At 42.5% G+C, this 19,548-nt stretch overlaps 2 protein-coding genes across 22 annotated transcripts in view; both read left to right on the top strand.

Moving 5' to 3' along the window:
• The window catches only part of LOC110527996 (eukaryotic translation initiation factor 4 gamma 3), a 67,175-nt gene extending 60,203 nt beyond the window's left edge, over window positions 1-6,972 (top strand). For all 18 annotated transcript variants that reach the window (XM_021609735.2, XM_021609746.2, XM_036983533.1 and 15 more), the window contains 14 exons: window positions 156-294; window positions 530-672; window positions 1,649-1,739; window positions 2,970-3,096; window positions 3,201-3,403; window positions 3,516-3,631; window positions 3,746-3,918; window positions 4,018-4,143; window positions 4,483-4,564; window positions 4,778-4,876; window positions 4,989-5,135; window positions 5,337-5,418; window positions 5,524-5,670; window positions 5,950-6,972. In XM_021609735.2, coding sequence (XP_021465410.2) covers window positions 156-294; window positions 530-672; window positions 1,649-1,739; window positions 2,970-3,096; window positions 3,201-3,403; window positions 3,516-3,631; window positions 3,746-3,918; window positions 4,018-4,143; window positions 4,483-4,564; window positions 4,778-4,876; window positions 4,989-5,135; window positions 5,337-5,418; window positions 5,524-5,670; window positions 5,950-6,131 — 1,857 coding nt within the window. In that variant the 3' untranslated portion in view covers window positions 6,132-6,972. The remainder of the gene's footprint in view (window positions 1-155; window positions 295-529; window positions 673-1,648; window positions 1,740-2,969; window positions 3,097-3,200; window positions 3,404-3,515; window positions 3,632-3,745; window positions 3,919-4,017; window positions 4,144-4,482; window positions 4,565-4,777; window positions 4,877-4,988; window positions 5,136-5,336; window positions 5,419-5,523; window positions 5,671-5,949) is intronic.
• Window positions 6,973-7,476: 504 nt separating this feature from the next.
• On the top strand, window positions 7,477-19,491 carry LOC110527991 (heterochromatin protein 1-binding protein 3). Of its 4 annotated transcripts, none has more exons than XM_021609712.2 (12): window positions 7,477-7,577; window positions 14,390-14,465; window positions 15,271-15,466; window positions 15,559-15,718; window positions 15,814-15,951; window positions 16,130-16,201; window positions 16,477-16,628; window positions 16,856-16,946; window positions 17,054-17,213; window positions 17,363-17,474; window positions 17,719-17,880; window positions 17,998-19,491. In XM_021609712.2, exons 1-12 carry the CDS (start codon window positions 7,518-7,520, stop codon window positions 18,419-18,421), a joined length of 1,803 nt encoding a protein of 600 aa, XP_021465387.2. In that variant the 5' UTR covers window positions 7,477-7,517; the 3' UTR covers window positions 18,422-19,491. The 4 variants fall into 4 exon arrangements, with proteins under 4 accessions (XP_021465387.2, XP_021465386.2, XP_021465389.2 ...); XM_021609711.2 differs by having other exon boundaries at window positions 16,474-16,628; XM_021609714.2 differs by lacking the exon at window positions 7,477-7,577 and adding an exon at window positions 13,405-13,861 and having other exon boundaries at window positions 16,474-16,628.
• The last annotated feature ends 57 nt before the right edge of the window (window positions 19,492-19,548 follow it).

Here is a 19,548-nt window from a genome sequence, read left to right as displayed (position 1 = left end):
TTAAATTTGAGCATAGAATAAAAAAAAATGCATGAATAGCCATCAACAAAATACTGCTGTGCCATAGGGGCTCCTTGACTGTAGGCTAATTGTGTTGTACGCAGTTCAGTAATTGGAAACTCCCTGCGTAAGTCTAACACTGCTCGTTCCAACAGCACAACTGGGTGTCCAGGAGAGCTGACCAGGGCCCTAAGACCATCGAGCAGATCCACAAAGAGGCCAAGATTGAGGAGCAGGAGGAGCAGAGGAAGGTGCACCAGCAGCTGCTCTCCAAGGACACCAAGAGAAGGCCAGGTCAGCCAGGCCCATGGGCTACATCCTCTAAGGCTTAGAGCTACACTGGCATTCCCTCCCCATAGCCTGCAGACGGAGACACTACAGTGGCCCACAGTGGTCAGAAAGTTCCCCTACTATCCAATCTGTCAACTCACCCCACAGTATTCTCTTAAACCTGGGGCACTATTTGATTTGTCTTTAATAAACCTGTTGACATGTCATCCCTCCTGTGTGTGTTTCCTCTGTCCTCCAGAGCAACAACAGCAGCAGAGAGAACAGCAAAGGGAGCAGCAAAGGGAGCAGCGTGTGCAACAGAGAGATGAGACCTGGAACACTGTGCCCATGACCAAGAACAGCAGGACAATCGACCCCACCAAGATCCCCAAGATCTCCAAGGTCAGCCACTAAAGCACCTGTAGACCTCATCTTTTGACTGACTCGTTTGGGTGTTTTACGATGGAGGTTCACTGGTGTTTTTAAGTGTACTCAATTTTAATTACAAAATGGCATTTGTCAATAATTTATGTTTGCTTCCTTCAAGTCTGTAGAAGTTGGATGACAAGAGTTATGTTCTCATTGGTCTATAAGCACAAGTCTTTATGGACAAATATCAACTTAACATTCAAAATGATTACTGAGTTTTAGTTCATATAAGGAAATCAGTCAATTTAAATAAATTCATTCAGCCTTAATCTATGGATTTCACATCACCCACTGGGGAGCCAGGCCCACCCTTGTGTGTATGGAAAATTTCTAGTATATTTTATTTCAGCTCAGTATAGTAGATTAAACTACTGTGTTGTAATGTATATACTGCATTAGGCATCGCATCACGCACAGGATTCCTGTGGTTCTTCATCCCTGTCCTCAAATGATACTGATAGTCCCAATCCCTATCTCTTCAAAGAGGTATTTTAAAAATACCCCTCCCCCCAAACACACACACACACACACACACACAAAAAGCCTAACACTCCCATTTGAGTTTTTTTTGTGGAAAATAAATGTGCCTCCTATGACTGTGATATGTGGTTGTCTCACCTAGCTATCTAAAGATGAATGCACAAACTGTAAGTCACTCTGGATAAGAGCTTCTGCTAAATGACTAAAATGTAAATGTAGTATTGAAATGATACAGGTCCAAATGCCAGATAGTTGGTGTACAAGCACACCCAGCCTTGTATACTGGAGCATGGCTCCCCATGCCATACAGAGCTGTTATAAACCCACATCTGTGTGTCAGTACCAATGATGTATTAGGCAGCTCTCCATTCTCCTCGGAGACTGTTGGTCATTATAGCGTTGTAGGCCCAGATCACATGATATGAGTATTGGAAGGAAAACTGTTTCTGTCTGTTATCATCCTGTTTAGCCTCAGATGGATGAGAAGATCCAACTAGGACCACGAGCCTCACTCAACTGGATGAAGGGCAGCAGCGGAGGGGCCAAGGCTAGTGACTCCGGTGAGGAGACATATTAGGGCTGGGCGATGTATAGAATATTGTTTTGTTTATTTTAGCGCGATATTCCAAATGCCTGTATCGCAATAATCACGTTTATTATTTTTCTTGTTTTTATGAGCACTTCTGTACTGTACATCCTGTTCTCGTGTTGTCTTTTGGTCTCATCTCCTTCGCTCATTCTGCTGTGACTGTGCACCTTCCCATTTATGCACAATAAGCCCTCCCCCTGCCACTCACAACAACAAAGATGGAAAATAACTGTTTCCTCTCTGACAACAGGCTGTTTCAACTCGCTATTTGTGGTTTGGTCCAACAGAATCGGTCATATTGACTCTGAAACACATTAAGACATCATTTAACTGTAATACATGAGAACTTAACCTTTCTGACGATACCTGAATTCATTAGATTATTGCTGACTATTTGAAATGCAGTGTATTTTATAATGATAGTGATGTGACATTTTTGGCTGATACGATAACCGATATTTAACATTTTAGGGGCCTTTAAGCATTCTAGTACAGTTAAATAGTTAACACACACACATGGACGCACACACACATATATCCATTTACTCTGTACAGGGTTCTAGCATAGGATGGGTTATGGATCGGGGACGTTCTTTCAATCTACCTTTCCTTGACGACACTTCCTTCATTCTCCATTTGGAAAGCACCGGTGTCTTTTAAACGTCTGTTTCCAGTTGTTGGTGGAACTTCGATAACGAGGAAATACTCAGACTTCATTCACTTTCTGTACCGAGTGCCTCTTGCATTTGTGTAGATAGTTGTTTTGGTCATCCTGTGTGAATCACTGTCATCTTCTATATGTGGCTGCAGCGTCGTCGCTTAAAATTGAATATTTCCTGCAAAGATGTCAAGAAATGCGAGAAGTTCAGCAGCTAAAATTGCAAGGATGCAAAAAACCTCACTCGGTGCAAAAAAGTGAATTTTATATTTTTCTGAATATTCTCTGGTTTTTGGAGTTCCACCTGCAACTAGTAACAGGTGTTTTTAAGACACCACCAAGTAAAGGTTGGTTAAATGTTGTACTGTATTGTCTATGTACCATCTGCTCGACCTCAGACACAAGCTATAGCTTTAGATATGCCACAGAGGTTCAGGCCTGCTTGGCTAACCGTCACACACACACTGGTGATGCAGGTGAACTAGTCATACTCGTGTCCTGGTTGAAATGTAATTTCTGCAGCTTCATTATGTCTCCTATCAGAATTATCCCGGTCTGGTGGTGGTGGTGCCAGTTTAAACCGGTACTCTGCACTCCAGTCCACTCAATCTCATCAAACCACCCCACCGGCACAGAACCTAGAGTATGACACTAGAAGAACCTTGGGCAGGTAATGATCACATTTTGAAACTTTTGTATTATGGATTTGGTCTCAAACTCTGAACGTCCCATTTCAGGGCAAAACATTCTCTCGTGTGTGTGTTCTCCTCCCAGTCGAAGCAGTGCAGGGAGAGAGCGAAGTGAGAAGCCCCTGAGCCCAGCTCCGTCGAGGCCCGGTTCCTTCGTCCGAGGCGGGAGTGCCAAGGAGCTTCTGGAGAGCCCGGCCCTGAGCCCTGAGGAGCCCCGCAGAGAGCTGGAGAGCCCCAGCGTAAGCGAGGACAAAACTGGGCCAGAGCGCAGCAGTGCCAGGGAGCCTGGTGAGGGAACAGGAGGACAGTTCTAGACTGACTAAACATACGGAGTCAGTGGACACTCACTCACACACTCTATAATGGGAGCACTCTTGTAATGGTGGTCTTTCCCCTACAGTGAAAGCAGAGCCTGTGGTGGCCCAGTCTCCAGACAGACCTGCCCTCTCTGAGGAGGAGATGGAGAGGAAGTCCAGAGCTATCATTGACGAGTTCTTGCACATCAACGATTATAAGGTGCAGTCATTTAATAATGCTATTATATTGCATACTGTATGTGAATGCCTTTGTGTTTTACTCTCGAAAGGAAGTTTGTAAAACAAAGATATGTGTTTGTTGTATTCTCTGTAGGAGGCTGTACAGTGTGTGGATGAGCTGGACATGTCCTCTCAGCTCCATGTGTTTGTGCGTGTGGGGGTGGAGTCCACTCTGGAGCGCAGTCAGATCACACGGGACCACATGGGCAAGCTCCTCTTCCAGTTGGTGCAGCAGGACATCCTGGCCAGGTCCCAATTCTTCAAAGGGTCAGCCTGCCTACATATCCATCTGCTCTCATTCAACATGTGTCATATAACAACTGTCCTGTATCTAAAATGGCCGTCTCATCAGATTATCTTTCCCAGGTTTGCTGACACCCTTGAGCTGGCGGATGACATGGCCATTGACATTCCCCATATCTGGCTGTATCTGGCCGAGCTGCTCAGCCCTGTGCTGAGAGACAGGGGCTTCTCTATGAGAGAGCTCTTTAGGTAACACTGCTACTCTACAGCACCACAATATTGTATTGTTATCTCCCTGTAAAGTTATGGAGATCAAGAGGGGGTTACTATTGCATCAACAGAGCTTATCAGATCAGTCCACATGCAACCCAAATTTATTAAGATCTCACAGGATGACAAATATACTCCATTTCGTTTTCTCTCAAATATTACTGACTGGCTATCTCAGTTCTCATTATGGAGTGTTGATGTTGGCTCTCACACCTCCATTCCCTGCTGTGGCTTTCTGTAAACTGAGATATGAAGAAAAACAGTTGGGTGGGATGGAACCGCTGGAGACATCTAATCGTTTTCTCTGTTTGTCCACAGTGAATTAAGCAAACCTTTACTTCCTGTGGGAAGAGCTGGGATCTTATTTTCTGAAATACTGCACATACTATGCAAACAAATGGTAAGTGACATTTTGTCGGTTTTACTCCTAGCCCCTTTACTGCTTTCAAACAACATGTCCCTCACAGAGAACAGTTAACATAGCTGTCAGATATTGTTGCATGACTTTTGTGTGATTTAGACGAGAGGTATAAACGAGTTGGGTGTGAGTGCGTTATAGTGCATATCAAGTAAACAAGTCAACAAACCCATTAACTGTCTGTCTCCTACACAGAGCCATAGGAAAGTGGGCACCTTGTGGAGAGAGTCGGGCCTCAGCTGGAGTGACTTCTTGCCAGAGGGAGAGGATGTCCAGGATTTCATCTCAGAGCAGGTTAGTGAGATAAACCCTCTGTATTACGACATGGAGGCATCCCAACAGAAACAGGTTCACAGAAACCTAACCCTCTTAATTTCCCCTCCTCTCCATGTCCTCCTCCTGTCAGAAGCTCCAGTTCACTGAGGCGGACTGCTCCAGCCATGAGGCAGCCCTCGCCACGACAGCACTGTCCCTTGTGGTGCTCAACCAGCAGCTAGAGAGACTGCTGCTGGAGGACATGGCCAGTGATGAGCAGATCTTTGACTGGGTAGAGGTACGGACTGTAGTATTACGCCCGCCACACAGCTCAGCACAGCCACGTTTGACTTCATGTCATACGCATGTTGTGTTTATACATGCATAGTGTTGCATATTTCAAGTGAAGTGTCACAGATGCAGGCAGTGATATCGAGAAGCTTTCACCTCTGTCTAAGCGGAGCTCCTTTGTGCTCCTCTGTTATCATCCACATCCCAGGCAAATCTAGATGAATCTCAGATGAGCTCCTCTCCGTTCCTGAGAGCTCTGATGACGGCTGTGTGTAAGGCAGCGGTGAAAGGTAAGCTCTCCATTCCTTTAGCTAGGAACAGATCAATGTTGTTTTTTATATATTATATAGCTAGAGGAATTCAACAATTCTTTCCATCTTTTGTTTCTTGTGTAGATGAAAGTGCTTCCTGTCGAGTGGACGTAGCCATCATTCAGAGGAGATTGCCCGTATTACTCAAGTACCTTAACTCAGACACTGAGCGACAGCTTCAAGCACTTTATGCACTGCAGGCGCTGATAGTCACTTTGGATCAGCCTCCTAGTAAGTAGCATCCCAATCAGACCCTTCAACCTCAATATTCACGATAAAGATATAAGCACGGTTCTGTCTCCTGCTCTGCATTTTACTTTTTTATTCTTGACAGCAGACATCCTTTCGTGGTTTTATCTCATGCTATTATATATAAAAAAAAAGTTTATTCATTAACCTACATGCATATCTATACCCTCACACACTCTGAAAGCAGAGACTAATTTAATTTAAGCCATGGGATTTGATGGTTATCATAGCACTTTTCCCCTCTTGTCTCTCTTTCTCCAGACCTGCTCCGGATGTTCTTTGATTGTCTGTATGATGAGGACGTCATCTCGGAGGATGCTTTTTACAAGTGGGAGACCAGCAAAGACCCAGCAGAGGAGCTGGGCAAGGGTGTGGCTCTCAAGTCTGTAACGGCTTTCTTCACCTGGCTGAGGGAAGCCGAGGAGGAGTCGGAGGATAATTGACAAGGGAGCAGGCGGCCGCTGTAAGCCCCCAGGACAAGAGGCCAGCTGTTGCTACATAGAATAACTGCATCTTCATAGCAAAACAAACAGACAAACCTACAAAATGAGCGCGGGCAGGACGACATGTTTACGGCTGGAATTTTTTCTGCGGTACGGTTCTGAGACTATTTTGAGTTTGAATTCCAACGGCTGAAGCACTAAATACCTGTATTATACATAGAAAATATTTTTGTTTTAAATTTTAACTTTTCTTTTGTTACTTTTTAAGAAGAGACTTAAAGATACATAGGTTCCAGACTCTTTAATTTATTATTTTTTTAAAGGACTGCAAATATGGAAGTTTATTTAACATTTGCAGATGCTCATAATGAGGAGAACATTGATGACGAATAGAAATAACAATATTATTAATTATAATAACAATAATAAAATTGTGAAATAAATAGCCTCCCTGGATTCCATGTTTGGTTGAAAACAGGGTAAAAAGTTATTTTGGGATGAAGGGGAAGGCAGAGAAAGGGTGGATGCACAGAGACAATTGACATTGTAAGACATCAGAGGTCAAAGGTTATCAGTAAATAACCACAGGGAGTGCACTCTGTGATATGTACATAAACCTCCCAAGAGGAAGAGATATGCATTCAAGAAGCAATGCAAATCAGTCCACAAAATAACATTTAAATGAACGTGAATAAACAACAATGAACAATGGATAAAATGCAAGATTAAAAAGAAAATGCCAAGGTTGCTAAACATGAAGTGCTTGTAATACTTAAGACCTACCGAGCAAATGAAAAGCTTGTAAATACATTAAAGACAAAAAAAGTATTTAAAAAATATTGCAAATGCAATGGTGATTTTGTGGAGTGTGATGTCTGCACTGCAATGTGAAGATTTGTTACTGTGTTTTAGCATTGCTGGCGATACAGTCTGAAGATGAAAGTTGTGGCAGTGTCAAGCATTTATCTCTAAAATGAGGCTACAGTATAGGGATTCTGAAAGATATTGAGTAACTCTTGTAGGACAATGGAAGTTAACTAGAACAATTATTTTCTAATAAATACAAAGCATTTGAGTCAACTTCCATTGTCTTCCAAGAGTTGCCAGTTTGTTCCTTTTTATTAGTGCGTCTTGGTTGAAAAGTGAAGTATCGACAGTATCTTTTCCTCCACAGGAATGTACCCTACATCTTATGTTATACCCCGTAGACGAGTGAGGAAATATTGTAACGAACTAGCTGAGCCTGATGCGGCATGAATGATGTAGGACAAGTCATATCTTGCATGTCTTAAATTGCCTTAGGATGTTTGCCAGAATTCCTATGTAATGCTCTTGTATCTTTGACCTGTGATTCAGGTGTAGAGTCAATGAAGTGACAGTCAACTAATGGATGAGCACAAACATCTGCAGAAAGCATTCGCATACAGCCTGCAGAAATGTAGGAGGGTAAGAGAGCCTGTATCACACCATTCTTTGATCACATTTCAGACAATTTCACCTTCTGACAGACCGGAAACCAGTATGGTATTGGACCTGTGGTCTACAGTCTTGCTTCTGCAGGACAAAGGTTGGTGACCGGTAAGCATATCTGGGAGCGCAATATCCCAGATACTATACTGCAACATTTCAATTAGAATTGCTACGTTGTCACTTTCAGGAGTTCAGAAGAATTTTCAACATTTGGCATTCTATGGGAACCGGTTAAGCACATCGCAGTGCAAAATCACTGGTTTAAAAATCATATTGGATCGCAAATAACTGTTAAATTAATGTTTTAACTATTCCTATATTATGTTATTACGGTGCTATCACTCTGTTATTAGTACGCATGTGAGGAAGTCTGCTGATGGACCTGGCCCGAGGGCAATGGCAACCATGTACTGTGGAAATAGTGTTCAGTGAACGTTGTTAATCTGGAACCTAGTCGTTGTCATTTTAAATTAACGTTAGTAGCAGAAGATGGCTAATAACTACAATGTGCCACCTCGCTTCGTCGAGGAGAGGTCGTATGAAAGTTGGAAAAATTTACTTGGAATCTGGACACTGATTATTTACTAATCTGGACGAGAAAAAGCAAGCACGTGTGGTATTATCGCTCGATGAATAATACCACCGCAAGTGGTATTATCCCTCTGAGGATTTGAACAAGGATGATGGTATGGGAACTTTGATCAGAGCACTGGTTTCTGTGTTTCTTAAAGCGAAAGACTGCCTACGAGGCATATTCGAACTGACAGTTAACGTTACTAGAGACATTTCGGTTGCGTTGACGGACTACATAATTTATTTCGAATAGCGGTACAAAAGGATGCGCAAGTACGACATGGTTCTCCTGGATGCAGCTTTCAAATTGCTCGATCCTGCCTGGATGGTAGAGTGATACGGTTGGCTTTGACTGCTTGTACTGTGCTGACTTCAGGCAATGAATTCGGCACTAAAAATACTTTGGTGAAAAGTCGTCTCGCGACAATAACAGAAGGAATGCAAGTGAGTGACGCAGCATGTTACACTGCGCGTCAGAGAAAAGGCGCCAACAAGTCACGTTCTCAAGATAACCAGACGAGGGCGCCATTGCCCGGCACAAATCCACTGGACAGGTATGGATGGAGATCAAAATGTGCTATTTGTCAAAGCACTTAGCATTGGGTTAAAGACTCTTCATAAAAATGAGCACGTTTAACTAACAGAGGAAAATGTAAACAGAGAGAGAGCAGTGTAACATTACACTGCTTTCAAACATCTGCTTCTGAGATCTTTATAGTTGAATCCTTAGGATCTGCTGTGAATGATACTGCATTTACATGCACAGTGTGTGGCACAAAATGCCTTGATGGCTATGTCATACAAAATATGATTGACACCAAACAGAGCTTTCAAATTTGGAGATGGGATAATCGTCTTTCCTACCAAGAGAGTCAAGATACCAGCAAAAATTGGTCAGACTAAGTGTCACATTGAAACAGGTGATCCCTACAGATATCCCTACATCGCCTGCATTGTGGGAGGATCTTTTGTATATAGCAGGCTAGTGGATAAAAACAAATGGATGCCATATTTGAGGCGCTTTCATTCATTGATTTTACAATGTACACACAGGATTTCAGTTTGAGAGTTAATGATATTGGGGTTGGAAACCCCACCCCCAAAAAGTTAATAAACAACACTGCCATGTTGATCTAAACCTTGCTGTTGGAAAACCAGTTAGCTTCCGACTTTCGGCTGTTTGTTTTTTTGCTACTAGTAGAATGTTTTGGCCCACTCGGTTGTCAGTAGAGATTAGCCAATCAGAGAGCACAGACCTCTGCAAAAACAATTTAAAAAATAGGGCCTTTTCACTGTTTATTCCACACCTTTTTCATAGGAATTGCTAACTAAAACAATTTAACTGGATAATAGCTACATCTTTTTTTGTAGAGCAAGTCTTTACAACTTTTACATCTGTTAGATAAGGGAGTTTCGTGCTTCTAGAAGCATTTTTGTTAAATTTGATAATGGGCACTTGCATATTAGTTCGCTAGCTGCAGCTAGTAACATTATTATTAAATCATCAGGAATTAGCAAAGACAGTACAATATGAAGATGGGTATAAACTGCTTCTTCAGTAGAAATTCCCGGTGACGCTTGTAGGCGATGGCATGGCGACACAGGCTAGCTAAACAAACGAGTTTTACAACAAAACCGCTCATTGTTCTATCTGTGGCTAAACTCATGCGTAGAAACAGGTCATTGAGTCTAGGTCGTCTCGCGACGAACTGCGCATGTGAGGCCATATCATCAAATTGTAAATGTGTCGGTTTGTCACTTTCACGAAGTTGGAGTAATATGTTCAACTATTTAAAAGCATATTCATTAGTTAATAAAAATCGGCTTATTCTATAGAAATAGGTCCTGCCTCTCGCTAAATGGTAGAAAGCAGATTATTCAGTCGACATTCCTATTGGTCCTATGGTAACCATCTACAGTACATTCGGAAAGTATTTAGACCCCATTAAATAGCTTTTTTTCCCTCATCAATCTACACACAGTACACCATAATAACAGTGAAAACATATTTTTTTGAAATGTTGGTAATTTTATTAAAAATAAAGATACCTTATTTACACAAGTATTCAGACCCTTTGCTATGAGACTCGAAATTGAGCTTGGGTGCATCCTGTTTCCATCGATCATTGTTTCTACAACTTGATTGGAGTCCACCTGTGGTAAATTCAATTGTTTGGACATGATTTGGAAAGGCACACATCTTTCTATATAAGATTCCACAGTTGACTGTGCATCTCAAAGCAAAAACTAAGCCATGAGGTCGAAGGAATTGTCTGTAGAGCTCTGAGACAGGATTGTGTCGAGCCACAGCTCTGGGGAAGGGTACCAAAAAATGTATGCAGAATTGAAGATCCCCATGAACACAGTGGCCTCCATCATTCTTAAATGGAATCAGTTTGGAACCACCAAGACTCTTACTAGAGCTGGCCGCCCGGCCAAACTAAGCAATCAGGGGAGAAGGGCCTTGGTCAGGGAGGTGACCAAGAAACCGATGGTCACTCTGACAGAGCTCCAGAGTTCCTCTATATAGATGGGATAACCTTCCAGAAGGACAACCATCTCTGCAGCACTCCACTAATCAGGCCTTAATGGTAGAGTGGCGAGACGGAAGCCACTCCTCAGTAAAAGGCACATAACAGCCCACTTGGAGTTTTCCAAAAGGCACCCAAAGACTTTCAGACCATGGAAAACAAGATTCTCTGGTCTGATGAAACAAAGAATGAACTCTTAAGCCTGAATGCCAAGTGTCACATCTGGAGGAAACCTGGCACCAACCCTACGGTGAAGCATGGTGGTGGCATCATCATGCTGTGGGGATATTTTTTTTGGGGGGGGAAATATGAACAGAGCAAAGTACAGAGAGATCCTTGATCTCAGGACCTCAAACTGGTTTACCTTACAACAGGAAAACAACCCTAAGCACATAGCCAAGACAACGCATGAGTGGCTTCGGGACAAGTCTCTGAATGCCCTTGAGTGGCCCGGACTTGAACCCGATCAAACATCTTTGGAGAGACCTGAAAATAGCTGTGCAGCGACGCCCCCCCTTCGACCGGACAGAGTTTGAGAGGATCTGCAGAGACGAATGAGAGAAACTCCAGAAATACAGGTGTGCCAAGCTTGTAGCGTCATACCCTAGACTCAAGTCTGTAATCGCTGCCTAAGGTGCTTCAACAAAGTACTGAGTAATAGGTCTGAATACTTATGTAAATGTGATTTTTGCGTTTTTTATTTTAATACATTTGCACCAGAAAATTACCTGTTTTTGCTTTGTCATTGTGTCTAGATTGAGGGATTTGTTTTTGGTTTGATGGATTTTTAAATAAGTCTAACGTAACAAAATGTTGAAAAAGTCAAGGAGTCTGAATACTTTCCAAATGCACTGTATAATGAAGTGGCAGCCTCATTCATTTAGCCTTAGATTCAGTTAGTCATAGTACCCGTTTTATCACTGCGTTCTCTACCAGAAAGTTTGTTGTCCCTCTTCCATGTCACATGGGTTGATACATTGCTTTGTTTTAATTTGTAAAGCCCTTTAACAAAAAGTCCCACTATACTTAACATCATTACTAAACATCATCACTAGACAGATGAGTTACCACAACCGGTCTCAGGGATGGCTAACACTGGAAACGTATTTGGTCTCTACTGTTAGGTAAATCAGCTTTTAGTTTTCTTTCACCTTATTTGTGGACCAATCTTCAACATGTTCTTAAATTTGATGTTCTGGTGCCTCTAGGACAATTCAGAAAGCTGATTGAGGATCGTATTACTGATGTTTGTTTTTTATGACCATGTTATTGTTTCTGCTTGCATTCTGTATTTATATATTGATGTGTGTATTTTCTGTAATTTAGGGCTCATCTGTAAAATAGACCTTGGTCTCAGTATGACTCCCTGATAAAATAAAGGTTAAATTAATAGAAATACAATCTGGCTAGTTATAAAAAGGGCTTTGTACAACAGTAGCCGCATTAGCGCAACTAGTTTGTTAATTAACTGGCTACTAGTGATAAGTCTTTCGCGAATTTGAATATTGGGAATCGCATCGGTGAAAGATCCATTTATTTGCCTTCATGATTTGCATACTGCTACCAAAGACAGTACAGTATGAAGATATGCAGAAACTGCTTTTCCCGATATGAATCCCGGATAACGCTTGTAGGCGATGTCATGAAGACGTTGGCTAGCTAAACTCATGTGCAGAAACACGAAATTAGGTCTAACGGTCATCTCAGGCCGAACTGCGCATGTGTCAAATCAAAGGCACTCCGATATAGTTGTTTTTGCTGAAAATAAAAGCGCGTTAGCTTGTCACTCATGAGGTTGGAGTAATAACATATTCAACTACTTAAGACATTGGCTCGAATCCAGGTTGTGCCTTTGGATTTAAAGAAAGTTAACAACTAAGGAACTATTTTTCACTTCTCATTGACTCCTCAAACCCCGGACTGGTCTGTTTCGCGAGCGTTCCAGGAAGTATCGCGATGCGCATCTGGGTTTAGAAACTGCTGCTACTACTTTTTGAGCTTCAAACAACTATCTGCAAATAAATTACAAAATTCTTCTCTGAAGACAGTAAATAATACATATTGCTGGCTATCTAACAAACATTGTATTTTAAGGTGCTTATCACAAGCTGACATACTGGTAGCATACTGTTCGGACTTTACAATAGATATGCATTTTCTTTGTGTTTCCAGGTCGATTTTCAAGCATTTTGAATGAGGAGCTCTTTTAGGTGAACAAAGCCAAATGATGCGGCTACAGATGTGGCTGACTCAGAACAAATATATTTATAACTAAACCAAGATAGACCACAGCCTGTCGTTTCCAGTGGGATCAAATCAGTCATAAGTGGGCAGAACAAGCAAGGAGGGGGGCAGAGGCAAGCATGGGCCAGTGAGATCCTATTGGCGCGATGTAGCACGTATTTGCATATTTTCTTTAGAGAAGGCCTACCCTGAAGTGTGCGTGTGCAATAACTCAATTCACCCTTGCGCTCCTAAACAACGCAGAGTAAAATCCACAAAACTTTGTCCAATGTTTAAGAGATTTTGGTAACCGAAAACTGTATTGAGATCAAACGTTTCATCGATGAGAAAGTTAGCATAATGTTGGCCAAAATGCAACTAGCTTCATCTACTCCCGCTTCTGGCCAGTAGGCTTCCTCTCATGACCATATTTGGTCATGAGTGGAACCGCCAACCGGATGCTTCACACTTCAATACATTGGCTAATTCTTCTGGCTACCACTAGCGTTACGCCGAGGGACATTCCCAATAAAGCTTAAGAAAGCGACGCTACTGCCACCTTCTGGTTTGGACTATTTTAACAAGGCTGACGGACGGTGATCTGCCGTCTGGAAGGAAAAAAAGTTTGACTACCAACACTGTTCAGAAACATTCGATGTACCGGTGAACGTCAAACGTACCGGTGTGTCTGAGCCTTTAGCTGATACGTAAAATACCTATGGAGGCGTTGTAAGATCTGGCAGGCGTCAGCAACGCCTGGGCAGAGGAACGCGCCCAAAATCTGCGCAGGATGACTGCACTTATTTTGGAACGCGCCCAATACCTTACCACGACGCTACGTGTACGTTCAAGGGGGAGGGGCACGTAAACAGAATTCTAAACAAAGGAGAGCGAATCAGTTTTTATTTCAACATCTTTGTAGAGAGTCGAAAGGTAAGAATATTAATAATTGTACATTATTAGTTCCTGCAAAAAGTGTTTGACTATAGAGCTCTGGCATAAATGCATGCACCGTTTTCTCCTTTGCCAATGCAATTTCGATGCATTTACCATCAGCTCTTTGCAGCGCCATTACTGTGTAGGGTAAATGAACAAAATGGCCATATTATTACTGAGGACGTGCATCTTCCTCGTTATGAATTTTTGCTAACTATTTCCATGCCCCCCACCATTCCAAAACTTCATACACACTCCTTATTTATTTTGATTTTGATTTATTCTGGTCGATAATGTACTTTTGCAAAGGGCAGTAACTTGCATTTGATGAGTGCACAGGCCATGATTAATGTTGCCTCGCACATGGATATCAGAAGCAGTGGGTGACTTTTACGACTGCATGATGTTACCATTGGGTCTTGCTAAGTTGCTTTGTATCAAACTGTATTGTGATTTTAATAATAGAGTTAATAACTTATCTGAACATGCAAAGGAAATGTTTTAATTCCTATTTCTGGTCACCAGTTTGGAGTCATGCCTATACGTCGTGCAGCTAGGACACCACCCCAGGAGATGCCCCCCTCGGCTGCACCAGAGGGAGGTGAGTTCAATAATCTCAACATGAACAGGAACTCTATGGTGTTCATATCAATGATGTATATAAACCCTGGATTGCTGATGCTATGTATTGGCATTTGAGAGGTTTGAAGCAAATGGTGGATCATATTGGGGCTCCACAGTAGTGGAAACGGTACAATTTGGTAATCTCTAAAAAAAATATATATATATATTTTTAGAGATTACCAAATATATATATATATATATATATTTAGCTCACATTCACCATAATGCTTACTTATTATATTATGTGAGCTAAACATAGAAAAATCTATAGTATATGTGTTTTAAGATTACTAATGTTACTGCCCCCACTACTGGGGATTGGCAATGTCTGTAATAGAATAAATGTGGCAAAAATGAATGTTGACAATAATACATTTTATTGCTATGGCTTCCAAACTATTATTTAAAATTGTGGGGGAGTGCCAAGATGATGGAGTCAAGGTGGCTTCAACACAGCGCCCCCATGTGTCATCTAGTGTGTGTGATTGATAGATATATAGATCTATTTATCTATCATTGGTTCATATGTACCCAGCATTGACAAGCTAGGGGTGAATATGGTAACCACTTGGCAGGACTTGGTTCTTTCCCCCAATTGAGTCCCATTTGTCATAGTCACTTATCGAATCCTTTCATATTAGTGGTTTAAGAGTGGAATCGGACTTCCCAAATATTTGACAATGAGTTCTTGTTGAGTGGTATGTGAATAAAGCATGACATCTGCTTGCTGAATTAACCTATTCAAACTTATGTCATTCTCCCTCCCCCACATCTCTCTCCAGAGCCTGATGCCAGTTCTGAGGAGTCTGCCTCTGTTGAGGAGGAGCAGGAGATGGCATCCGCTGCCCTAGTAGCCAAGGAGGGGGAGGGCACAGGTGAAGGAGAGACCAAAGAGAATGGTGAGAAACCTGAGGGAGAGAAAGGTGATGAATCGACTGGAGAGAAGACTGCTGAGGGGGAAGAGTCTGAGAAGAAAGAGTGAGTTGCTTGTGCTCATGCCCTGTGGTTGTTGCTTCCATATTGGTGCAGATAAATGTTTAATTGCTCTTTGTTTTGTTGGTTTGTTGCAGAGAGAAGGATGGCGTGAAAGAGAAAGTGAAGAAGCCAGTGAAAAGGGCCATTCCCGCCTGGGCAACCATGTCTGCCAGCAAACGTGCAACTCTCACTAATAAGAGCACCTCCACCATGCAGCTGCCTAAGATGGACGACATCCTCATCGAGGCCATTGAGGTCTGTACACCACAAAACACTTACCTTTGTATTATGTAGTTCTCCCTTATTCCCCACGAATGCAACACCTGCAACTCATCATATTTCCTCTGCAGTCCTGCAAGGAGAAGACTGGGGCCTCAGCCCATTCTGTCATGAAGTACATTGTGAAGAAATACCCTAACCTAGAGAAGAGGAAATTCCTCCTTAAGAAGGCTCTCAAGAGGCAGCTGGAGAAGGGCACCGTCAAACAGGTGAGTCCTTATCACGGACCAAAGCTTACCATGTATTAACATGAATTGCAAATGGTAGGCAGCAGTCTTGGTGTTTTTGATCTGTGGGTTACTTGTTGTGGTGCCCTACATCCTGTTTGTCTGGTGTTTTACCTGCCTGTGTACTACTGTTGCTTTACCTTTTTATTCACTCTCACAGCTAAAAGGTAAAGGCCTTTCTGGGAGCTTTACCATTGGGAAGCAGTCCTCTAATAAACCAACTGCTAAAGGGGTAGGTAATTTTCAGTCGCCGATCTACAAACTTCAACACTAACAATTACAATTGACTATTATGTGATTGTTCCATTGGCTTTGAGTAGGCAGAGTTTGGATAATATATGCCATTTAGCAGACACTTATGTGAAATCATGCTTGCATACATTTTTTTTTGTTTACTGGAACTGAACCCACTATCCTGGCGTTGCCAGCGCCATGCTCTACCAACTGAGCTACAGAGCACCACTTTGTTTGACAGTGATTCTGATTGTGATGGTTTGGTGCTAGAAGCCGATCGTCGTGGCACCTGGGTTGAAGGCAGAGACCCTTGGGGATGCTCTGCCCCTGATCATCACACGGCTATGTGAGCCCAAAGAGGCGTCTTATATCCTGATCAAGAAATATGTGGAGCAGCACTTCCCTCAACTCAACGTGGAGCATAGGTAAATACCTGTTTTACTGTTATATTGGGATGGGTGGGGTCTCTTATTCTGTTTGGAGCATGTTTAACATGCTAACTTACAGTATTACTTGACATAGCAATGCAACCCTGTGCACAACCCAAATCTACAGAATGTTTAATGCAGTACCTTTGAACTATGGGATGTTCGTGGTGTGTATTGGTGTAGGTTAAATAGAATTTCCAATGCAGTCACTATTTCATTCCTAGGCCAGATATCCTAAAGAGTGCCCTGGTGAGAGCTGTGGACAAGGGTCACCTGGAGCAGATCACTGGAAAAGGAGCCTCTGGAACATTTCAGGTTAGCCTTATACTAAAGGAATGCACAATTCAGTGTACTTCATGAAGTCTGATGTTGGATCTCTGTTGTATGAGGTGTTTATCTCAGCCCCTCTTACTCTCTTACAGCTGAAGCGGGAAGGGGGCAAGTTCCTGCTTAAAGGCGGGCCCCTGGAGGACGCTATCATGACATCCATTGTGGCAATGAACGAACCCAAGACTTGCAGCACCACCACACTCCGCAAATTCCTGTTAGAGACAAACCAGGACAGCATGGAGTACCGTGTGGGTAAGACCTGCTCCCTGACTCTCTTAAGAGAAACACTGCTTTGGCAAGATGTGAATACCGACCTTCAACTGCAGGAGCGCTCTCGTTAGCTAGGTTAAATCAGAGATGTAAAGATGCTTTATTGAACCCAGGCACTATTCTTCCCTCAGTGAACAACCTGAAGAGGACCCTGCAGAAGTGCAAAATGATGGGCTGGATGGATCAGATCACTGGGAATGGGCTAAACGGAACCTACCAGCTCTGCTACCCTTACTACCCCAGGTAGAACACCACTATAGGAAGGTTAATATGTGATGTACATTGCTACCCTCTGTACATCATTGCATTGCTGCTATGCGACGTATATTGCTACCCTCTGTACATCATTGCATTGCTACTATGTGACGTATATTGTTGCCCTCTACATCATTGCATTGCATGTGCTATACCAGGAACAGTATTTCCTGAAGTTCACTCACCTGGAACCGAAAGGTTAAAGATCAGACTGTCTCTTCTTATTCCACAGCCCAGCCATTCTGTTCCCTGAAAAACAGAACGTGAAGGAGCAGAAAGTGGCGGAGAAGGACAAACGCAGAAAGAGGGTTGACTTGTCTGATGAGGACTCTGATGAGGAGGAAGAGGACTCGTCCGAGGAAGAGGACTCAGATGATGAACCCCCTCCTAAGAGGTGAGTCAAAGGTCAAGTGGATAAAATCCAATGAGAATATTTTGGTTGATATTGTCATACATAGCAGTGAACCATTTGTAACTCACTAACAGTGTATTTGTTCAATACGATCCTTAGGAAAGCTGGGAAGAGGCCACCACCTAAAGCGCGTCGTCCCCCCCCCAGCAAGAAGTCTCGGCCGGCAAGTCAGTCAAGGGCTAAGGGCAAAAAAAGAGCTGCCCCAGCAAAGAGGTCTGCGCCCCCAGCAAAGAGGTCTGCGCCCCCAGCAAAGAGGTCTGCGCCCCCAGCAAAGAGGTCTGCGCCCCCAGCAAAGAGGTCTGCGCCCCCACCAGTCAAGGTATCCCCACCAGTCAAGGCACCCCCACCAGTCAAGAAAGCTGCACCTGCGAGCAAGCCCAAAACGCCCATCATCAAAAAGCTGATGAGCAAGGCATCTAAGCGGCCAACGCCCAAAAAGTCACCTCCTGCAAAGAAGGCAGCAGCCAATTCTGCAGTGAAGGCCAAGCCAGCAGCTCGCAAGTCCCTGAGGGGGAAGAAGTGAGTTTCCTATTGCCCAGCAGTGGAAGTTTAACTGTAGCTCTGAAGACAGTGGTGCTCTGCCTCTCTCCATGCTCTCTTTCGCATCATTGTTTTCCTCCAGTTTGGGGCTATAGAATTATTTTCTCTGTAGGATTGGGATGTGGCAGTTATTAGTTCATGTCAATTTACTGTACTTGGGAACTGTTCTATTTCTGTGAACCCAAGTTTTAATCTCCATTGTGTAGAATGGCCTCTTAAAATATGTAAAACTGCCTAGGTAAAGAATTGTGAAATTTCCATCACACTTAATTTTGATAATGTATAGGCAGAGATCCAGAATCAGTGACTTTTGCATTTTGTCCCAGTCCACTCTACCATGTTTTACCTGGACACATTCCTTTTATCAAATCATTTGTTTAGCATTTTGGAAACTTTCTTCCTCTACAACATTTTTGATTTCTCTACATTTAATCTGGAGTGAACTCATCTTAAAGGATATTGAGATTTGTGTTAAGTGAATTTGAGAGCATAATGACAGCCAACTTTTCATGTAATGAATTATTGTTTATTACGAATTCTGTTATTTAAATGATCGTATGAGTGAAACATATCCATCGCTGGGCCTGTGGTTAAAATAGTTAATATGATTGGAGACTAACTGATCAGGAAGCACTGTTTGTCATTGTGATTTTCAGTACTACTGCATAGTATTAGGGGATTTTTTTTGTGTGTGTAAACAAACAAGCTAATCAAAGTGAATTGGTTGTGTCCTATAAAGCGAAAAGAAAACAGACCAATACAATCTTCTACATTCTGTGTAATAGTGAAAGATTGTGAATAACACACTTTGTTTTGAAGGAGCGTAGCTCATACCCTGCATGCATGCGTGTACTCTTTATTGTATGCTTTTTCCCAAGTCATTATTAAAATGGCTATATTTGTACTTCCTTCATTCTGTCATGGTCTCAAGGGAGACAAACACGAAATAGTGTGTCTGCTGGTGGAGCTGAAGTATATATTTTAAATACTACACAATACAAATCCATAATGTCAATTTGGTTCACTCATGAATAAAGTGCTGGATAGTTTGAGTAAAGGGTTATTAAATAGACTAGAACGTTACAATTTATTAGGCCTATGTCCATACAG

Source organism: Oncorhynchus mykiss, chromosome 7 (assembly GCF_013265735.2).
Source record: "Oncorhynchus mykiss isolate Arlee chromosome 7, USDA_OmykA_1.1, whole genome shotgun sequence".
Classification (NCBI taxonomy): domain Eukaryota; kingdom Metazoa; phylum Chordata; class Actinopteri; order Salmoniformes; family Salmonidae; genus Oncorhynchus; species Oncorhynchus mykiss.
Note: the sequence above shows the minus strand (reverse complement) of the source record. Positions and strands in the feature narration are given on the sequence as shown.

Excerpts from the sequence above, each read along its gene's own strand:
- LOC110527991 (XM_021609711.2), top strand. The coding sequence starts at position 7,518 with ATGGATGAGCACAAACATCTGCAGAAAGCATTCGCATACAGCCTGCAG. Across the intron at positions 7,578-14,389 it reads GCCTGCAGAAATGTAGGAGG|TTTGGAGTCATGCCTATACG; the intron begins GTAAGAGAGCCT and ends TCTGGTCACCAG. Across the intron at positions 17,214-17,362 it reads CAGCATGGAGTACCGTGTGG|TGAACAACCTGAAGAGGACC; the intron begins GTAAGACCTGCT and ends TTCTTCCCTCAG.